The following is an 18,088-nucleotide window of genomic DNA, read 5'->3' on the forward strand; positions in this document are numbered from 1 at the left end:
ACTTCAAGTGTTGTGGCTAATCAGATGCCTAGGACTATCAACCTCTTATAACACCGTAACGTAACCTCATATTAGACTGAAGTTTCCGTGTATAATCTGTAGTTCAAGTGCGAGGGGTTGAGCAAAGCAGAATCACACAATACCAGACCGGACCAAATCCAAATATGCAATGAGCTCATCTATGCCAATACATTTTCTTCATAATTACCAAATATGTCTGGTCGAGAACCCATAGCTCTGGTCGGCGTTGGATGTCGGTTCCCGGGCGACGTGAACACGCCATCAGCGCTGTGGGACTTACTTACTAACCCTCGAGACCTCCTCACCCCTATACCAGAAGACAGATTCAGCGCTCGCGGCTTCTACCACAGCAACAGCCAGTACCATGGCCACACCAATGTCCAGCAGTCCTACTTCCTGGGCGGCGACAAGCCGCACCGGCGTTTTGATGCGCAGTTCTTCGGCATCAGCCCCGCCGAAGCGCGTGTCATGGATCCCCAGGTCCGTCTGCTGCTCGAGACCGTCTATGAAGCCCTGGAGGACTCCGGCAGCACGATCGACGGTCTCCAAGGGTCCAGCACCGCCGTGTACTCCGGCGTGATGGTGTACGACTACGAGCACATCATGAACCGCGACGAGAATGCCATGGGCATCTACCACGTCACCGGCACCGCGCGTGCGCTCATCTCAAACCGCATATCGTACTTCTTCGACTGGCATGGGCCGTCGATGACCATCGACACGGCGTGCAGCTCGAGTCTCTACGCGGTGCACCACGCTGTCCAGCAGTTGCGTTCGGGAGGGTCGCGGGTGGCTATTGCGACGGGCTGCAATCTGCTGCTTGATCCGTACGGATATGTCACGGAAAGCAAAATGCAGATGCTGAGCCCAAGTGGCAGATCACGCATGTGGGATGCGAGCGCGGATGGCTATGCGCGGGGAGAGGGAGTTGCGGCGGTTGTCCTGAAGACCCTAAGCGCAGCTGAAGCGGATGGTGACCATATTTACTGCGTTATACGCGAGACCGCTGTGAACCAGGACGGGAGGACAAAGGGCATTACAGTGTGAGTATCGCCTATTGAACTACTCCAAGTAAAAGTAGATGTTAGAGGATACCATCTGTGAGAATATGTCACTAATACCAGATCCATTAGTCCAAGCTCAAAGGCACAGGCAGCCATGATACGGGAGTGTTATGCTCGTGCTGCTTTAAACATCAACAATCCATCCGATAGACCTCAATTCTTCGAAGCCCACGGCACCGGCACGCAGGCTGGTGATCCCATAGAAGCTGAGGCGATCAGCTCTGCATTCTTAAGTAAAAGCTGCACCCCGAGCCCGGACCCCCTTTATGTCGGCAGCATCAAGACTATTATAGGCCACACTGAAGGGACGGCTGGTTTAGCAGGCCTTATCAAAGCCGCGTTGGCTATTCAGAATTCAGCCATCCCATCAAATCTGTTATTTAATCGCCTCAACCCTCGCATACAGCCCTTTTACACGGGCCTGAATATCCCTACTTCCACAATTCCGTGGCCGGCTGTCCCAGCTGGCACCCCGAGACGAGCGAGTGTGAACAGGTTCGTACGCCCCTTTATGGTGGTGGTCATGATTCATGAATGTGCTAACAACGGGTACCTGCAGCTTCGGCTTCGGTGGTGCAAACGCTCACGCGATTCTAGAAAGTCACCCTCAAAGGCCAACCCAATATCCCACCCCTGAAACGCCTGTATTTTCTCCTTTCATCTTTTCAGCGGCGTCCGAGATCTCCCTATCAGAGTCTCTGGCAAAATTCCGCGATTTTCTCGTGAACGATGGCCAGAGCTTGGGTTTAAGAGACTTAGCATTCACATTACATTCCCGGCGGACGCGATTTGCTCAGGCCATTGCATTTTCTGCTTCGACGGTAGATGAACTCGCTTCAAAGATTGATACGAGGATCATGTCTTCCACGTCTGATCCCACAGAACCCTTGGGAACTCGAGCACGACAGAACCCAGGCGGTTCAACGCCTCGCGTTTTAGGAATATTTACGGGACAGGGGGCTCAATGGGCCCGAATGGGGTTCGAGCTGATCACAAGTTCAGCCGCGGCGCGACAGATCATCGACGGGCTGGACGCAGCGCTGGCTAGTCTTCCATTAGAAGATCGTCCGTTGTGGACGATCGCAGAGGAGCTACAAAAAGAAGAGGGCTCTTCTCGGATTGGTGATGCGGTCTTCTCACAGCCTATCTGTACCGCAGTGCAGATAATGTTGGTAGATATACTCAAATCAGCTGGGGTTGAGTTCACAGCTGTCGTGGGACATTCTTCAGGGGAAATTGCAGCTTCCTATGCGGCAGGACGCTTGTCGGCTAACGCTGCAATCCGCGTTGCATATTATCGTGGTTTGAGTATGACGTTGGAACAGGCACAGCCAAAGGCCGGAGCGATGATGGCAGTAAGGACTTCTCAAGAAGACATGGAGGAGCTTCTGCAGGAACCTGAGTACGTATCTCGACCCCTCAAACGACTAACTCACTTTAAAAAGCGTTGACACTAATGTTTCTTGGATACAGGTTCGAAGGCCGAGCTTGGATCGCAGCCATCAACTCATCCGCCAGTATCACCGTTTCCGGAGACATGGATGCCATCGAGGAGCTAGGCGCTGTGTTAAAAGATGAAAAGAAGACGTACAGAATTCTTAAAGTCGACAAGGCTTACCATTCGCCCCACATGCTCCCCTATTCCAAGGCGTATCTTGCCTCCCAGGAGAAACTGGACATCCAAGTAAACCCTCCGTCTCAATGCACTTGGATCTCGACTGTATATGACGATGATAACGCTCGCCTCACCACTGAGCTCAAGGGCCAATATTGGAACAACAACTTACTCAACCCAGTTTTATTCAGCCAAGGCGTGGAAACAGCTTGGGCGGACAAAGGCCCGTTCGACGTCGTTGTTGAGATCGGTCCTCACTCGACCCTCAAAGGGCCAGTGCTGCAGACATTCCAGGACATAGCCGACCAAACAGTCCCGTATACCAGCTTACTCCAGCGAGGGTCCAACGACATCAAGGCGCTTGCTGAAGGGCTCGCATATATATCGCTGCACCTCGGAAAAGGGAGCGTCGATTTCTGTGCATTTGAGACCTTCCTATCTGGAAGCTCCAAGTACGCGCCTGTGCAGGGGCTGCCATCATATGCCTGGAACCACGAGGGCGACTACTGGCACGAATCGCGGTACGCCAAAGCCATTAGCCAGCGGCCCAATGCGGTGCACGAGCTCCTCGGCCACCTGGCTCCTGATTGTTCCAGCGAAAACATGCGATGGCGACATCTGCTTCGGCCCAAGGAAGTCCCGTGGCTCAAGGGCCACCAGCTCCAGGGCCAGATCGTGTTCCCAGCCGCCGCGTTCGTCGCGACGGCTCTGGAAGCTTGTTTAGCCGTATCACGCGGAGATGGTATCACGTTTATAGAGTTGTCTGACGTTGAAATCACCCAAGCCCTCACATTTGACGACGAAGACTCCGGCGTGGAGGTCGTCTTCTCGTTGGCCAACCTTCAAAGACACGATAAGTTTCATGTCACGGCTGAGTTCTACTACAGCGCCGCTACCGGCAAAGGCGAGGGAATGTTGGATTCGCTGGCGCACGGCAGCATGCACATTTTCCTCGGCGAGCCCTCGCCCAATGTCCTACCGAGCAATAGTCTGCGTCCCACGAACATGATCGCGGTTACAACCGACGACTTTTATGATTCCTTAACCAGCATAGGGTATGAATACTCTGGTCCGTTTGTAGCGTTATCGAACCTCAGACGAAAGCTTGGAGCGGTGACAGGGTCCGTTTCGGACGTTGAGGAATCTCAGTTATTGGTACACCCTGCGTTGCTCGACTCAGCTTTCCAGGCTATCATTCTGGCGGCGAGTAGCCCTGGCGATGGGAGGCTTTGGTCGATGCATATTCCGAATAAGATCAAACGAATCAGAGTCAACCCTGCGCTATGCACAGCCCTGCGCGAGTCCGGACGACAGTTAACGGTGGAAGCTTCGCAGCCTAGCAACTTATTATCGCGTAAGGGAGACATTAAGGGGGATGTGAACATTGTTCCTGCCGACTCTAGCTATGCCATGATACAAGTAGAAGGGCTAAAGTGCGTTCCATTTTCGCCCGCCAATGCCGAAGATGACAAGGCCATGTTCTCTTCCACAGTATGGGGTCCTTCGTCTCCGGATGCGTCGAAAGTCGTTTCCGACGGCGTCGTAACACCAAAGCACTATGACCTAGCATATTCGCTCGAGCGAATGGCGTGTTTTTATCTCCGCAAGCTAGATCAAGAGGTCCCTTCTGATCACCCCAGCAGGTCTGAAGGACCGTATCGCTTGCTGTTTGGATATGCGTCGCACATTTCGGGTCTTGCCAAGAAAGGGGCATGGTCCTTTTGGAGGTCGGAGTGGGACGATGATACTAGGGAGACGATAACAGCATTAAGTCTTGCCCACTCAGGGGTCCCCGATGTCAACCTCCTGCGGGCCATAGGACCGAGACTCACGGACATCGTCATGAACCGCACGTCAGCGATTGAGATTGGCATGCAAGACGATCTCCTATCGCAATTCTACCAGAAGGGCCTCGGGATGCCTGAGTATCTATCGTACCTAGCGCGGACTATCCGTCAGATCTTGCATCGATCGCCCCGAATCCAATGCCTCGAAATTGGTGCCGGGACGGGGGCTGCCACCAAGGCAATCCAGCACGAGACAGACATGTCGTTCTCCTCGTACACGTTTACTGATGTTTCATCCGGCTTCTTTGACGCTGCACGGGCTGGCCTTGGGAGTGATGCCGATCGCATGATTTTCAAAGCCCTGGACATAAGTAAAGACCCTATTAGCCAAGGGTTTGCAGAACACTCGTACGACTTGATAGTTGCCTCCATGGTGATACACGCGACCCCTTCGCTAACCCAGACGCTCAAGAACGTTCGTCGTCTCCTCAGGCCCGGTGGCTATCTCGTGGTATTAGAAGTCAATGCCGATTTACCGGCCCGTATGGGAACAATATTCGGTGCTTTCCCTGGATGGTGGCTAGGCGCTGAAGACGGGCGAACACTCTCACCGTGTGTCCACCTCCCACAATGGAACGAGCTCCTTCGCGAGACCGGGTTTTCCGGCTGCGACACAACGACTCCAGATCTAGATCCGCTCGTCCAACCCTTCACCATTTTCGTGTCGCAGGCACTGGATGAAGAGATAGCTTTCCTTCGCGATCCACTCGCCCTTCCTACCATCCCAAGTCCGGCGAAGCTGATGTCAGATTTAGTCGTGGTCGGCGGAGACAGCTCTACACTCGCGGCAGAAGCGGGGGCGTTACTGGAAGCATTCTACGAACAAGTACACTGTATCAGCTCTTTACAAGATTTCGAATCTCTCAGAGTCGGCTCAAACGCAACTGTGCTATGTCTAGCCGACCTTGAAGAGCCCGTCTTTCGGAATCTCACAGAAGCAACCTGGGATTCTCTCAAGCTCATGCTACAGGATGTTGGCTGTGTTCTTTGGGTTACTCAGGGGCGGCGGGCGCGGAACCCGCATTCCAACATGACGATTGGATTATTACGCTCGGCCATTGACGAATTCCCTGGTTTGGACTTCCAATTCCTAGACATTGAGGATGAGGGAAGGCCAAGCGCAGAGTCGATCAGTAAAGCCCTGCTGTGCTTTAAGGCGGCATGTCTGTGGAAGCGAGAGGATCACAGTAGATTTACCAACCTGATCATCGAGCCAGAACTGGTCATAGATAAAGATGGCAATGAAGTCGTGCCTCGCTTGGTGATGAATAAGACCATGAACGATCGCTATAATTCTTCGAGGAGGGAAATATCTATTCAGAGCACATTTGACAACCGAAACAACACCGTGAGCATCGTGGACTCAGGTTCTGGCTACTCACTCCGTCAAATCCCACTCGATCTATTTGCAGCCGATGCGGAGAAAACAGTATCAAGTGTCCGGGTCTCCTGTTCCCTTCTTGCGCCAGTCCGAGTCACCAGGCGTGATTCCTTATTTTTCTCCATTGGACAAGACGAAAACACCCTGACCCCCGTGCTTGCACTGTCGACATCCAATGCATCAGTAGTGCGCCCAGCTATCTATATTCCGCTATCCACCGACAGCCCACTCTCATTCGCAGTGCCCTTCCTTCGGTTGGTCATCATATATCATCTCGTTTCCTCAGTCTTCGAGGATCTCGACGAAGGAGACCGAGTCTGGTTCCACGAGCCTGAAAGTGAATACATCGACATCGTAGAAGCAGAGGCAAAAAGAAGTGGTATTAATGTCATATTCACCACGACGCGCGATGACATGCCCCACGACTGTGTGAAGATCCATCCTAATGCCACACAACGTAGCTTAGAGGCTCTCGAACCTTTGGGTATAGCTGTGTTTCTGAACTTCGCGGCCACGGACGCGGGAAAGCGTGTAGCCAAGGAAATCCAAGCATGTCTCCCTGTTTTCTGCAGATGCGAGACTGTGCAAACAGTCTACAGAGGCCTGGCTAAAGTACCGTCCGCCGCGCGAGTGGGTCAAATTAGAATGCGCCTCCAGGAGGTTATCGCAAAAGCGAATAGTCAGCTAGCAGCTTTTACAGAAACGAGTATAGGGAACAACGACATTGGCCTCGCAGAAGTACCCGGTGTACCCAATGAACTCGCACATCGATACATCGTCGATTGGACGATAGGAAGCGAAGTTCCTACGCAAATCCAGCCCGTTGATGCTGGACCGTTATTCTCGGCCACGAAGACGTACTGGCTTGTTGGTCTAACCGGGACTCTGGGCCTCTCGCTAAGCGAATGGATGATCCGCCACGGCGCGCGGTATATAGTCGTTTCGAGCCGGACCCCTAATATCGATGAACGGTGGGTAGAGGAGATGGCTGCCATAGGGGGTAAGGTTAAGATATCTTCATGGTACGTTTCCCATCGTCATTTTTAAAGGCACAGCTACTGACGATGAGAAATGAAAAATACAGCGATGTAACAAGACTTTCCGAACTAAAAACGACGTACGCCGAAATATGTTCCACAATGCCCCCTATTGCCGGGGTGGCGCAAGGTGCCAGTAAGGACCAACAATTGCCTCCATTTTCCATCTTCTTCCACTTCTAGCTAATACGTACAACAGTGGTCCTCGACGATATCCGCTTCAGCAACACCAGCTTCGACATCCTACAGAAAGTCACACGGCCCAAGGTGGAGGGAAGCATCAACCTCGATGCCCTCCTCCAAGACACCGCCCTAGATTTCTTCGTCTTCTTCTCCTCCACCTCCTCCATCGTCGGCACCCCGGGCCAGTCCGCGTACTCGGCCGCCAACCAATTCATGGTCAGTCTCGCTGAGCAGCGGCGGCAGCGCGGGCTCGCCGCCTCCGTCATCCACATTGGTCCCGTGTACGGCGTCGGCTACGTCGCGCAGAACCGCATCGACGTTTCGGTGATGCGGTTGCTGGGCGTTAAGCCGATCTCGGAGTCAGACTTCCACCAGCTGTTCGCCGAAGCCGTGCTGGCGGGCAATTCGCGGTCCAATCTCTCGGTTGACATCACGACGGGTATTGTGCCGGTGCAGTGGGACGAGGAAGCGCAGCCGAGATGGGCGGCTAACCCGATCATGAGCCACTGGGTCTTGAATGGGAAGGCGGTCGATAATGTAGCGGTCACGAAGTCCAAGGCTTCGCTGAAGGTGAAGTTGCACGCTGCTCGAAGTAGAGACGAGGTTGATAATGTCGTCAAGCAAGCTCTCATTGAGAAGCTTGGTAGTCTGCTGCATCTGAGTATGGAGTCTCTTTCCGACAACACTAACTTCGATATCGCTGGTCTGGACGAACTTGGCGTTGACTCGCTAATGGCGACTGAAATCCGGTCTTGGCTGATGAAGAGCTTGGAAGTTAACGTCCCGGTCCTAAAAATACTAAGTGGCTTGTCCGTCAAGGAACTGGTAATAGGGGTTGTGGACGCCATTGATCCGTCTAAGATTCCTAATGCGCAGTTCATACGATCTGACAATACCACGTCGACAAGCGCGACTACGCCAGAGTCAAGACCGTCTAGTGACGACGATAGCGTATTGGACCAAACCCTCTCAACTGTATCCGAGTTATCTCTCAAAGACGGCTCCGAGGGCGACACGACGATAGATCGAGATCGTCTGGCGCTCCCAACTGTCGACTTATCATTGACTCAAGGGATGTTCTGGATCGCTTCGACATTATTCGACAACAAGTCAAGTCTGAACGTCAGCGGTGTCGCGAGAATCTCGGGACAGTTACGGATATCTGATTTCAGAGATGCGGTACGAGCCCTCGGGCAGAAGCATGAATCGTTCAGAACTTGCTTCTTTGTGTCCGACGGGAAGGTTATGCAATACATCATGGAGAGTAGCCATCTCGATCTCGAGTATCGCGAAATCGACTCTGAAGGGGAGGTAGAGATATATCGGCGAGAGGTAGAGAGTCATGTTTACGACTTGACTAACGGCAAGACCTGCCGTGTCATTCTCTTATCTCTCGCGCCCGATACCCATTTCTTGGTTGTCGGCACAACGCACCTTTGCTTCGATGGATTCTCTATCCAGGTATTTCTACGCGATTTGTTCCGACACTACAGCCATCAGCCAGAGGTAAAGATGGCCTTGCAGTATAAAGACTACGTGCAAATGGAGACTCAAGCGCTTGCATCCGGAAGTTTCAATAAGGAATTGCGCTTCTGGAAAGAACAGTACCCCGACTTTCCCCCTATACTCCCAATTCTCCGGGTCTCTTCTGCCACTTCTCGGCCTAGCTTGACAGCATTCAACCATATCAAGGTGGATGTAAAGATCGAACGAAAGACGAGGTCGGCCATTCAAAACATATGCCGCGAGCACAGAATCACACCATTCCAATTCTTCCTCTCCTGCTTCCGGGTACTCCTTGCGAGATACTCGGACACCGAAGATGTGACAATCGGTGTCAGCGATGCGCATCGGAATAACGAAGGAACAGAGGACTGCATAGGCGTCTTCGTCAACGTGTTGCCCGTCCGCTTCCGCACAAGTCTCGCAAGCAAGTTCAACGAGGTTATTCAGGATACCAAGGCTAACATGTTGAATGCGCTGAGGAATTCAAATGTGCCGTACCAGGCGGTCCTAAATGAGTATGGCATAATCGCACCCCCTTTTCAGATCAAGTCAGCTAACACACTCTTTCAGACTGGACCCACCACGATCATCTACATTTACGCCCATCTTCCAAAGCTTCATCAACTACAGACAGGTGATGAACACGCAAATCTCAGACGAATGCGGAGTTGAATTATTGTCCATCGAGCCATCCAGGACGGGCTACGATCTGAACCTGGACATCCTCGACGACCCCCAAGACTGCCGAGTCACACTGTTTGCGCGCGATGGCCTTTACCAGAGGGCTGAGGCTGATACTCTCGTCAAGAGCTATAAGAAGCTTATCAAGGCCTTTGTGGAAGAGCCTGCCGCACCACTTGCCAAGCCGGTTATGTATGATCATGGCGACGTTCAAGCGGCGTTGAGATTCAGTCAAAGTAAGCCCTGTATTACCTCTTGTTTTTACTTAAGGCATATAATTAACGCTCTCATTAGGCCCGCCTCGTACGTCCATGTGGCCAGCCACCGTAATTCACAGATTCGACGATATCGCGAAGATTAACCCTGACCAGGTTGCCGTTAAGAGCAGGGCAGCAGGAAGCCTTACTTACTCGGAACTGCTTCGCCTATCTGGGTCTATTGCGAACACCCTAACTTTATCTGGAGCCAAACTTGGTTCTCGGATCGCTCTTCTGCAGGAACCGTCGCCCAGGTGGATAGCATCGATCCTCGCTATCTTGCGGATCGGTGGTGTATATCTGCCACTAGACCTCTCTACCCCCTTTTCCCGGTTAGCCACGATCTTTAAAGATTGCCAGCCGCACCTTGTCCTAGTGGACACAGAAAGCGAGCATCATATTAGCAAACTTGAACAACCGGATTTACTAGCCATCAACATATCATTGATAAACGATGAAACACAGACACCCCCAATAAGCGCCACGGCAGAAGGGCAAGCCGTACTTCTATACACCAGCGGCTCCACCGGTGTACCTAAAGGCATCATGCTGAAACACGACGGCATCCTAAACCAAATCGAGCCAACGCAGGAAATATACAGAATAGACGCAGAAGTCGTCTTGCAGCAAAGCGCCTCTAGTTTCGACCTCTCGTACCTACAAATCTTCACCGCGCTCTGTTTCGGGGGTAGTCTTTACCTGCTCCCGAGAGAGCTGCGCGCCGATGCTTCCGCCATCACGGACATTATAGCCAGCGAAGGAATCACTTACACCCTGGCGACGCCGACAGAGTGCTCGAGCTGGCTCCGATACGGCCAAACCGACAGCATCAGTGCGTCTTCGTGGCGGACGGCTGTCTGTGCCGGGGAGGCTGTGTCCGAGGCTTTGCTCACACAGTTGCGGAACTTACAGAAGAGCGAGCTCCATTTCTTCAACGCATACGGGCCAACAGAACTCGGAGTGGCTACTGCCATGGAGGTAGCGTACCAAGACCCCGAAAACGCTCAACAGAATCGCGGCAAAGTCGCAGGTGGCTTTACACTGCCCAACTGCGCCGTGTATGTGGTTGACGAACAACTGAACTTGGTACCGCCGGGGGTGCAGGGAGAGATATACCTGGGCGGAGCATGTGTTGCCGTGGGATACGTGAATAATGCCAGCCTGACGGATGAAAAGTTTGTCCCCAATGTCTTCGCATCGAGCGAGTTCAGAGAAAGGGGGTGGACCAGAATGCACCGAGTGGGCGACCTGGGCCGTTGGAGAGAAGACGGCGCCCTCGTTATTGAGGGCCGTGTCTCGGGGGATACCCATATAAAACTTCGAGGCTTCCGGATCGACCTGCAAGAAATTGAAACCGCCATACTCGAGGCGGCTGATGGCTTCCTGTCCGAGGTCATCGTGTCAGTTCGTCAGACCTCGTCTTCGGCCCCTGAGTTTCTCATCGCACACGTCGTATTCCACCCCACAAGCCCAGAAAGCAGACGTGAAGACCTTCTACATACTCTTTCCTCCTCGATACAATTACCAAGATACATGCATCCCGCAGCTATTATCCCTCTCCAACAGATGCCGATGACCAGCTCCGGCAAGCTCGATCGGCGGGCAATCAGCTCCCTACCCATCCCAAAAATGGCGAAAGACACCAAACAATCACCACCACAACAAGGCGAGTTATCCCCCGTAGAGAAAAAGCTACGCGAGCTCTGGATACAAGTAATCCAGCAGCAAGTGCGGCCGGACGAGGAAATCACCACCTCGACCGACTTCTTCAACGCGGGCGGCACATCCCTCCTCCTGCTCGAGCTGCAGGCGCAGATGAAGGCCGAGTTTGGCGTCAAGCCGCCCGTGACGCGGATGATGGAGTTCAGCACCCTCGGCGGCATGGCGAGCTTGCTCTCGGACAGCCACCCGGCGCCGCGGAAGGCAATGGTGGACTGGGACCAGGAGACGGCGTTGCCGCGCGACATACTCACCCTTATCCAGCAATCTCACGCGCCCACACTCCCACCTACACCCACCTCCGAGCCCATCACCATCGTCCTCACCGGCGCAACCGGCTACCTCGGCACCGCCCTCCTCACCTCCCTCGTCGCCTCGCCACAGATAAAGCACATCCACTGCATCGGGATCCGCAACGCCTCGCACCGCCCCACCCTCTCCTCCCTCCCCAAAGTCTCCCTCTGGGAAGGCGACCTCAAGCTGCCCCGCCTCGGGCTCAGCGCCGCCGCCTCCCGCGAAGTCTTCCGCGCCGCCGACGCGGTAGTCCACAACGGCGCCGAGGTCTCGCACATGCAGTCGTACCACTCGCTGCGCCTGCCGAACACCGCCTCCACGCTCGAGCTGGTCCGCACGGTGGCCCTGGAGGCGGGGCGCCGCGTGCCGGTGCACTTCGTCTCGACGGCGCAGGTCGGCGTGTACTTCGCCGAGAACGCGCGCGTCCTCGCGCTGCCGGAGGTGTCGGTGGCGGCGCACCCGCCGCCGCGCGACGGGTCGGAGGGGTACGCGGCGAGCAAGTGGGCGAGCGAGCGGGTGCTCGAGCGGCTGCACGCGGAGAGCCCCGGGGGGTGGCCGGTGTTCGTGCATCGGCCGTCGCTGGTGCTACGGCCGCTGGAGAGCCCGGCGCTGGACTTGGCGCATAATGTGCGGCGCTACGCGGTGAGGATGCGGGCTGTGCCGAGGGTTACGAGGTTGGTTGGGTACTTGAATACGGTTGGGATCGGGGAGGTGGTGGAGGGGATTGTGGGGGATTTGTTGCGTGGGCTGGATACGGGTGAGACGGGAGTGAGGTATAGACATTACTTTGGGGAGGAGAAGATTCGGCTGGATAGTCCGATGGCGGCGATTTTTGGGCTTGGGGATGAGGAGAGAGAGGCGCTGGGGGAGATTGTGGAGTTGGAGGCGAAGGAGTGGACGAGGAGAGCAATGGAGCTTGGGATGCCGGAGGGAGTGGTGGAGTGGATGGAGGGTGTTGAGGAGCAGCGCGTGCAGTATTTTCCGGAGCTTTTGCACGGTGGTGGTGAATAACGGATAGATCGATTCCTTAACGAGATATCATTGTATTGTAGTATGTATGTAATGAACTTTGATTGATTATTGATTATCTATAACTAAATACCTAACCTAGGTATATAGATGGGTGCCTGTGTATTGATATGCCGTATTGGGGTTCTCCTAACAACAGGGCCGAATACATTTTTACAGTTATCCATTTCCTGGAAATGTAGATATGCATGCTAAAGCTTCGTTACCTACCTGCAGCGGACTTCGTAGATTCGTATTTGGCGTTGTATATTAGGGTTCCATTGCAGTTCTGTTCAATGCAGTCGGAATAGGTAAACCGTAGTAAACCGGGCCGCCGAATTACTCATCCCAAGTCTTTATAAGTCCACATCATGAATCCTGCCGTTTTACTCACAATGAAATCATCTACCCGGTACGTGACCCCTTACTTATGTATCTTGGCAAATAGGTAGTATTGTGCCCACTGATTCTAAACTGGTTGGTCGAAGCCTATAGTGGGTAGTGCAGTGTAGTGCCTCCTTCAAGCAGGCATCCATATTCGATTCTTTAGTGTCCTACCTACCTAGGTAGAGGGCATATAAATAGAGTGAACTATGCCAGGCATCCAAGTTTTGTCGCAAATTCCTAGGTATCGTGAGCTTTGATTGATAGCTTTATAGGTGTTAGAAGGCTTCATCATACACTATACTCTCTGTGGGGATACAAAGACACGGAACAAAGGACAATAGGAAGAAAGGGAGGAATTGTCATCACTGAAAGATCAACTAAGATATTGAACAAAAGATACCTACCTAGGTACCTACTCACGACAACGAAACGGACCACCATGGACAACTCACCTCGTATCCTACGCACCACACGGGTCTTCCCAGCCCACGCCCCTCAAACCCCCACCGTCACCAAACTATCCATCGCCGACGCCACCGTCGCCGTTTTCGCACCATGCAGCGCCATCTGGCTCTACGAACGGACCGAAGCGGTGGACTCGCACGACCCGACCGTATTTTCCCGTTTGGAATCGGCGCTCCGGCTCACCTTGGACGCGTACCCGCACTACGCCGGGCAGCTGGCGTGGGCTTCCCCGGAGCTGGTGGTGTCAGGGGACGCCAACCCGCGGTACATCGGGCGCCCCGTCGTCACGTACGGCTCTACTCAGGACCCCGGGGTGGAGCTAGTCGTAGCGTCGGACAGCCGCACGCTCGGAAGCCTGGTTCCGAGCCGCTCGTCGCGCGCGACGACGACGCAGGTGTGGAACGCTACGGCGTTCCCACAGCACGACTTCATCGCGCAAACGCAGCTCGCTCCTGAGTCTGCGGGCGCGCTTCCGGGAGCGGCGGTCCAGTTGACGGCGTTTGCGTGCGGGGGGTATGCGGTCAGCGTCAAGCTCGCGCACTGCTTGTCCGACGCGCTGTGCCTCATGCAATTCGCACACGCCTGGGCCGCGCACGCACGCTCGTTCTTCGGGGCGAACCCCCCCCACTGTACGCCGCTGTTTGATCCCACGCAGCTGGATCAACACGCCGCGGTAGCTAGCAGCCCAGATCCCGAGAAGGTTGGGAGGGCGAGGGCGTTGCCGATACATCGGTTTGATCGGTGGGACAGCGACGCGCCCGGGTACCCGAGCTGGATCGCACCCTCGGTAGCGTGCACGAAGCCGCCGGCAGAGGAGCTAGGACACTTAGAGTTGAGCCCGTCGACTCGGCCACCGTGGCCGACGTGGGATTTGAGCTTGCCGGTAGAGCATTTGCAGATTCGGTTTGGAGCCGAGGCAATTGCGAAGATGAAGAAGGCCGCTGAAGACAGTCTTCCGGAGTCTTTGAGTGGCCAACAGGTGTCCAGACTAGACTCTGTTCTGGCACACGTATGGATCCTAATGAATCGTGCACGACAACACGAGAACACGCAAGATATAGTATACTTAAACAACACACTCGGGCTCCGAAATCGGGTCGAGCCCCCGCTGCCAGATAGCTATGTCGGGTCTCCTATCCTGTTGGCCTACGTTGAGAAGACAGGCTACGAAGTCAGCACGGCGACGATTGGCTCGATAGCTGGCTCGATAAGACAAGTGATGTCTCAGTTTACCCCTGATGCGGTGTCTGATTATCTCCACGAGGTGGCACATGAGGTCTGCCCACAGCGACTATGGCAAGCCTTCCTTGGCTCCAGGCACACGATTGTTACTTCATGGGTTCGAGCACGTGCTTACGAGGTTGACTTCTGCGCGACCCAGCAACAGGCTCGCTACATGCAGGGCGTGATGCCGCGATTAGATGGGCTAGTTCAAGTTATAGATATCGCAGACACTGGGGCCTTTGACATCAGCGTATGCTTAGAAAAGGAAACACTGCAACGCTTTGCCCAAGATCCTATGTTGAAAGCTTATGGCTTTTGATTATCATTACTCAGTATTGCTTAGCGAATTACTGGTCTGGGTTTACTTGGTTGCACGAACCGTGAGCGGTCAGCGTCATAAAATCAGGGGAGGGGTCACGCCCGCGCGCCATAAAGCTGAATCAAGGGTTCTTTCTACATGTTTCTGCATGTTCTCTCCCACTAACCCGAAAGAATCAGTAAAGTGTCGGTTAATTGCTAGAGAATAGCTGAGAACATGTTCGTCGGTCACGTTCTTGTTAACGGAAAGATCTGGCTATCATAGAGACTCATTTCAGCTAGCATAATGTACGCCTCATTAGCATGTGACGACATTTTTCTGTTCGGTGGCGCTATAAAAGGAAGGACATTAGATATACTGGTGATAGGCAATATATTTGTGTATTGTATGACAAACATCTAAACTCACCTGCTTAATTCCCTCGTACTGGACGAAATATTCTAGCCTTTGTGAATATCAGTATAGCGGTTTTAAGCCATATTAGTATTTAAATAGCACGGCCAGCGCAATTCATTGCAGGAAGTCAGGGAGAACATGTCTGACAATGGGTGTTTAAGACCTGCAGGTCGAGGCTTCAAATATCTGCACGTTGCTTACGCTGCCAGCGAGGTGTCTTGCGGGAATAATAATAAAAATGAAGTTGAGGACATTTCAATTTCGGTATCGTGTACTTGTTGCCCTAGATACCTAGTCATGATTTTCCACGTCCTTCTGCTGAGCTCCAGATACCTACCTAGGCACCTATAGCATACGTTCTCTACCATACTAATCGTCCCTCTAAAACAGAAGTAGCATTCCAAGGATGGCTTTCGATTCCCGCGTTAACCATCCACTAGGTATATGCAGATGTCACCATGGTTATATAACTGGTTAAATACTACACGGCACCAAAACCTACAGATGTCATTAGATGGCATGTACATAATGATGAAAACCCTTGGTGAGTAGGCATGTAGGATTGTGTAGGTAGGTATGGCATATATGCATCGATATCCCAGGGAGCAGAAGTCTGTTCAATAGAGATTATATCAGGGGTCAGCCTGAAGCTGATTCCAAGATAAACTGATCCGGTGGGTGTACACGCTTACCATCATGCACAAGGATCCGCCGGGAAGGGAAACGCGAATCTGACATACAGTACCTATGTCATGATACATCAACCTCAGGACACACGTCGGTATCGCTGTCCTTTTCATATCAGGTGAAGATAGAAGATCTAAAGCCTAGTTGAAGTACTCGAGAGTACCAGGTTGCGAGGGAGAGACTGTGATATTACCCGTAAGTCACTGTACTTGCCCGCATATCATACTTTTCCAGTGATATATTTATACGATCGTTGGACGTTAGGTTGCGTCGACAGCAAATATGTTCGGGACCCTCAAAGTAGGCAAGAGGAATAAATCTGGCAGTATGGTCTTCATAGAAGACAACAGGCCAAATCGGGGAATGTTAGGAAGTCCCCATGTTGCCTGCAAGAATTGCAGAGATAAAAAGGCAGGTCCTGAGCTCGTAATAGAAGAGAATCATTATTCTTACACTCGTTGCAGCTGAAGTGTACGGGCGAGCCGACCGGTTGCAGGCGATGCAGCTCTACCAATCTATGCTGTCAATACCCTTCGCCCACCGTCGATAAGCGAGGTAACAGAAGCCGACGGAGCACACAAGGTTCTATCGGATCACGGAAGTCTTCGATATCCGCGAAACCCATAACTCTTAAGGAAGGGCCGGAATGTGAGAGTCCTGGCACACAGGCCAATGTAGACCTCGATAAAGCGAATGATGATAGCCTTAACATGGGGTTCACTTTCCCCTCTTTCGTCGATTATTCTCTCATCAGCAGCTTCGATGACGATTTTTCCATGATGGACAGCGAAAGCATGACAGAGCCTATCTCACCAAAAGGATCTTTCACTGACAATTTAGGCCTTGTCTCTGAGCAATTCGAAATGAACCCCCCGGAGCCAGGTTTCGCCCTTGATCCCGCTCAGCTTCACAAATATTCTGGCTCGAACAACCTTCACACGGGCTCCTTGCCCTCTTCGATATTTCTGGACACCATAACCACTCCGTTGGACGCGAGGTTGAATAATGGCGTACTGGTTAATGATGCACCGAAGTCCACCGACAGTTCATACCAGAATCCAGATAGCCCTCTATTATGCCAAACTAGCTCGTCAGTCTCTAGTCCATCGTTATCGAACTCGGTAATAGATCGCTTCCAGGAACACGACCAAAGCATGCTGATGCGAAAGCGCGCGTCAGCTGAGGCCCCGTTCAGTTACGATAACGATAGCGACTCCAACGTTTCCACGTGCCAATGTATCGAACATGCACTACAACTTCTTGAAAAGCTTCCCAACCCAGCCAGTGAGTCATCCGCATTTCCAGGGGACAATAGCGACATGCCACTAGAAACAGCAGACTCTCACTTTGACGCCAACGAGGAACCGCCAGCGCATTCGTGTATCGATACGATCGAGACCTCAGGATTTGTAACATCTAGTGCACAATTCCTCAGTAATTTTTCTCGGCACATGACAGTATTCTCGACCGTGTCGAGCTGCCAGTCATGTCTATGTAAATCATCATTCGCCATGATATTGCTTATGCTCGCACAGCGGCTTACCAGCCGCGTAAAGCTTCTACTCTTGCATCATGCTCCGAGCCGAGATGAGGAAATAGTATCGATACCGAGTAGTAGTAGGTATACGTTGACGATTGGCGACCACGTGGTCGAGTACGAAGATCCGTTGCGACTCATTTCGACGTTGCTGGTAGGGAAGATTCATAGGCTTGCTAGTTGCGTTGGCAAGTTAAAAGCGACGTGTGTAAGTGCGCGGTGGAATGCGTACGCTAGGGGGTTCGAAACACTAGAGGCGCCTTTAAAGGAGAGGATAGTTGAGCTTGAGACCATGATGTAATGGAGATGGAGATGTCTCTGGTAGCCCTATGAAGATAAACATTGAAGATGGAGAGTTGAAGTACTAGTACCTAGTTAGTACCTAAGGTTATCGTATAGCTACTACTAACTAGTTAGTGGGAGGGAGAGCGCCGCCGAAGAGGGACATTTGAACCTTAAG

General features: G+C 52.8%; 3 protein-coding genes across 3 annotated transcripts; all 3 read left to right on the plus strand.

Moving 5' to 3' along the window:
• The first annotated feature begins 54 nt into the window (after positions 1 to 54).
• On the plus strand, positions 55 to 12,706 carry GGS25DRAFT_241486 (polyketide synthetase). Its single transcript, XM_049257114.1, has 8 exons — positions 55 to 1,064; positions 1,155 to 1,580; positions 1,645 to 2,487; positions 2,559 to 6,950; positions 7,013 to 7,101; positions 7,165 to 9,169; positions 9,225 to 9,571; positions 9,630 to 12,706. Exons 1-8 carry the CDS (start codon positions 214 to 216, stop codon positions 12,614 to 12,616), a joined length of 11,940 nt encoding a protein of 3,979 aa, XP_049117942.1. The 5' UTR covers positions 55 to 213; the 3' UTR covers positions 12,617 to 12,706.
• A 1,136-nt stretch (positions 12,707 to 13,842) lies between these two features.
• GGS25DRAFT_486998 (transferase family-domain-containing protein) lies at positions 13,843 to 15,339 on the plus strand. The gene has a single exon (XM_049260671.1). It carries the CDS (start codon positions 14,031 to 14,033, stop codon positions 15,006 to 15,008), a length of 978 nt encoding a protein of 325 aa, XP_049117943.1. The 5' UTR covers positions 13,843 to 14,030; the 3' UTR covers positions 15,009 to 15,339.
• A 734-nt stretch (positions 15,340 to 16,073) lies between these two features.
• Positions 16,074 to 18,058, plus strand: GGS25DRAFT_241539 (uncharacterized protein). The gene is made up of 2 exons (XM_049257115.1): positions 16,074 to 16,502; positions 16,562 to 18,058. The coding sequence occupies exons 1-2, from the start codon at positions 16,374 to 16,376 to the stop codon at positions 17,927 to 17,929; spliced, it is 1,497 nt and encodes a 498-aa protein (XP_049117944.1). The 5' UTR covers positions 16,074 to 16,373; the 3' UTR covers positions 17,930 to 18,058.
• Positions 18,059 to 18,088: the final 30 nt, after the last annotated feature.

This window comes from Hypoxylon fragiforme (genome assembly GCF_022984875.1).
Source record: "Hypoxylon fragiforme strain CBS 206.31 chromosome Unknown GGS25scaffold_4, whole genome shotgun sequence".
Taxonomy (NCBI): domain Eukaryota; kingdom Fungi; phylum Ascomycota; class Sordariomycetes; order Xylariales; family Hypoxylaceae; genus Hypoxylon; species Hypoxylon fragiforme.

Bases quoted from the DNA above. Each gene is read 5' to 3' on its own strand.
- GGS25DRAFT_486998 (XM_049260671.1), top strand. From the start codon at position 14,031: ATGCAATTCGCACACGCCTGGGCCGCGCACGCACGCTCGTTCTTCGGG.
- GGS25DRAFT_241486 (XM_049257114.1), top strand. From the start codon at position 214: ATGTCTGGTCGAGAACCCATAGCTCTGGTCGGCGTTGGATGTCGGTTC. The intron at 1,581-1,644 runs GTTCGTACGCCC...GGGTACCTGCAG, and splicing joins AGACGAGCGAGTGTGAACAG to CTTCGGCTTCGGTGGTGCAA. The intron at 6,951-7,012 runs GTACGTTTCCCA...TGAAAAATACAG, and splicing joins AAGGTTAAGATATCTTCATG to CGATGTAACAAGACTTTCCG.
- GGS25DRAFT_241539 (XM_049257115.1), top strand. From the start codon at position 16,374: ATGTTCGGGACCCTCAAAGTAGGCAAGAGGAATAAATCTGGCAGTATG. The intron at 16,503-16,561 runs GCAGGTCCTGAG...TTGCAGCTGAAG, and splicing joins AGAATTGCAGAGATAAAAAG to TGTACGGGCGAGCCGACCGG.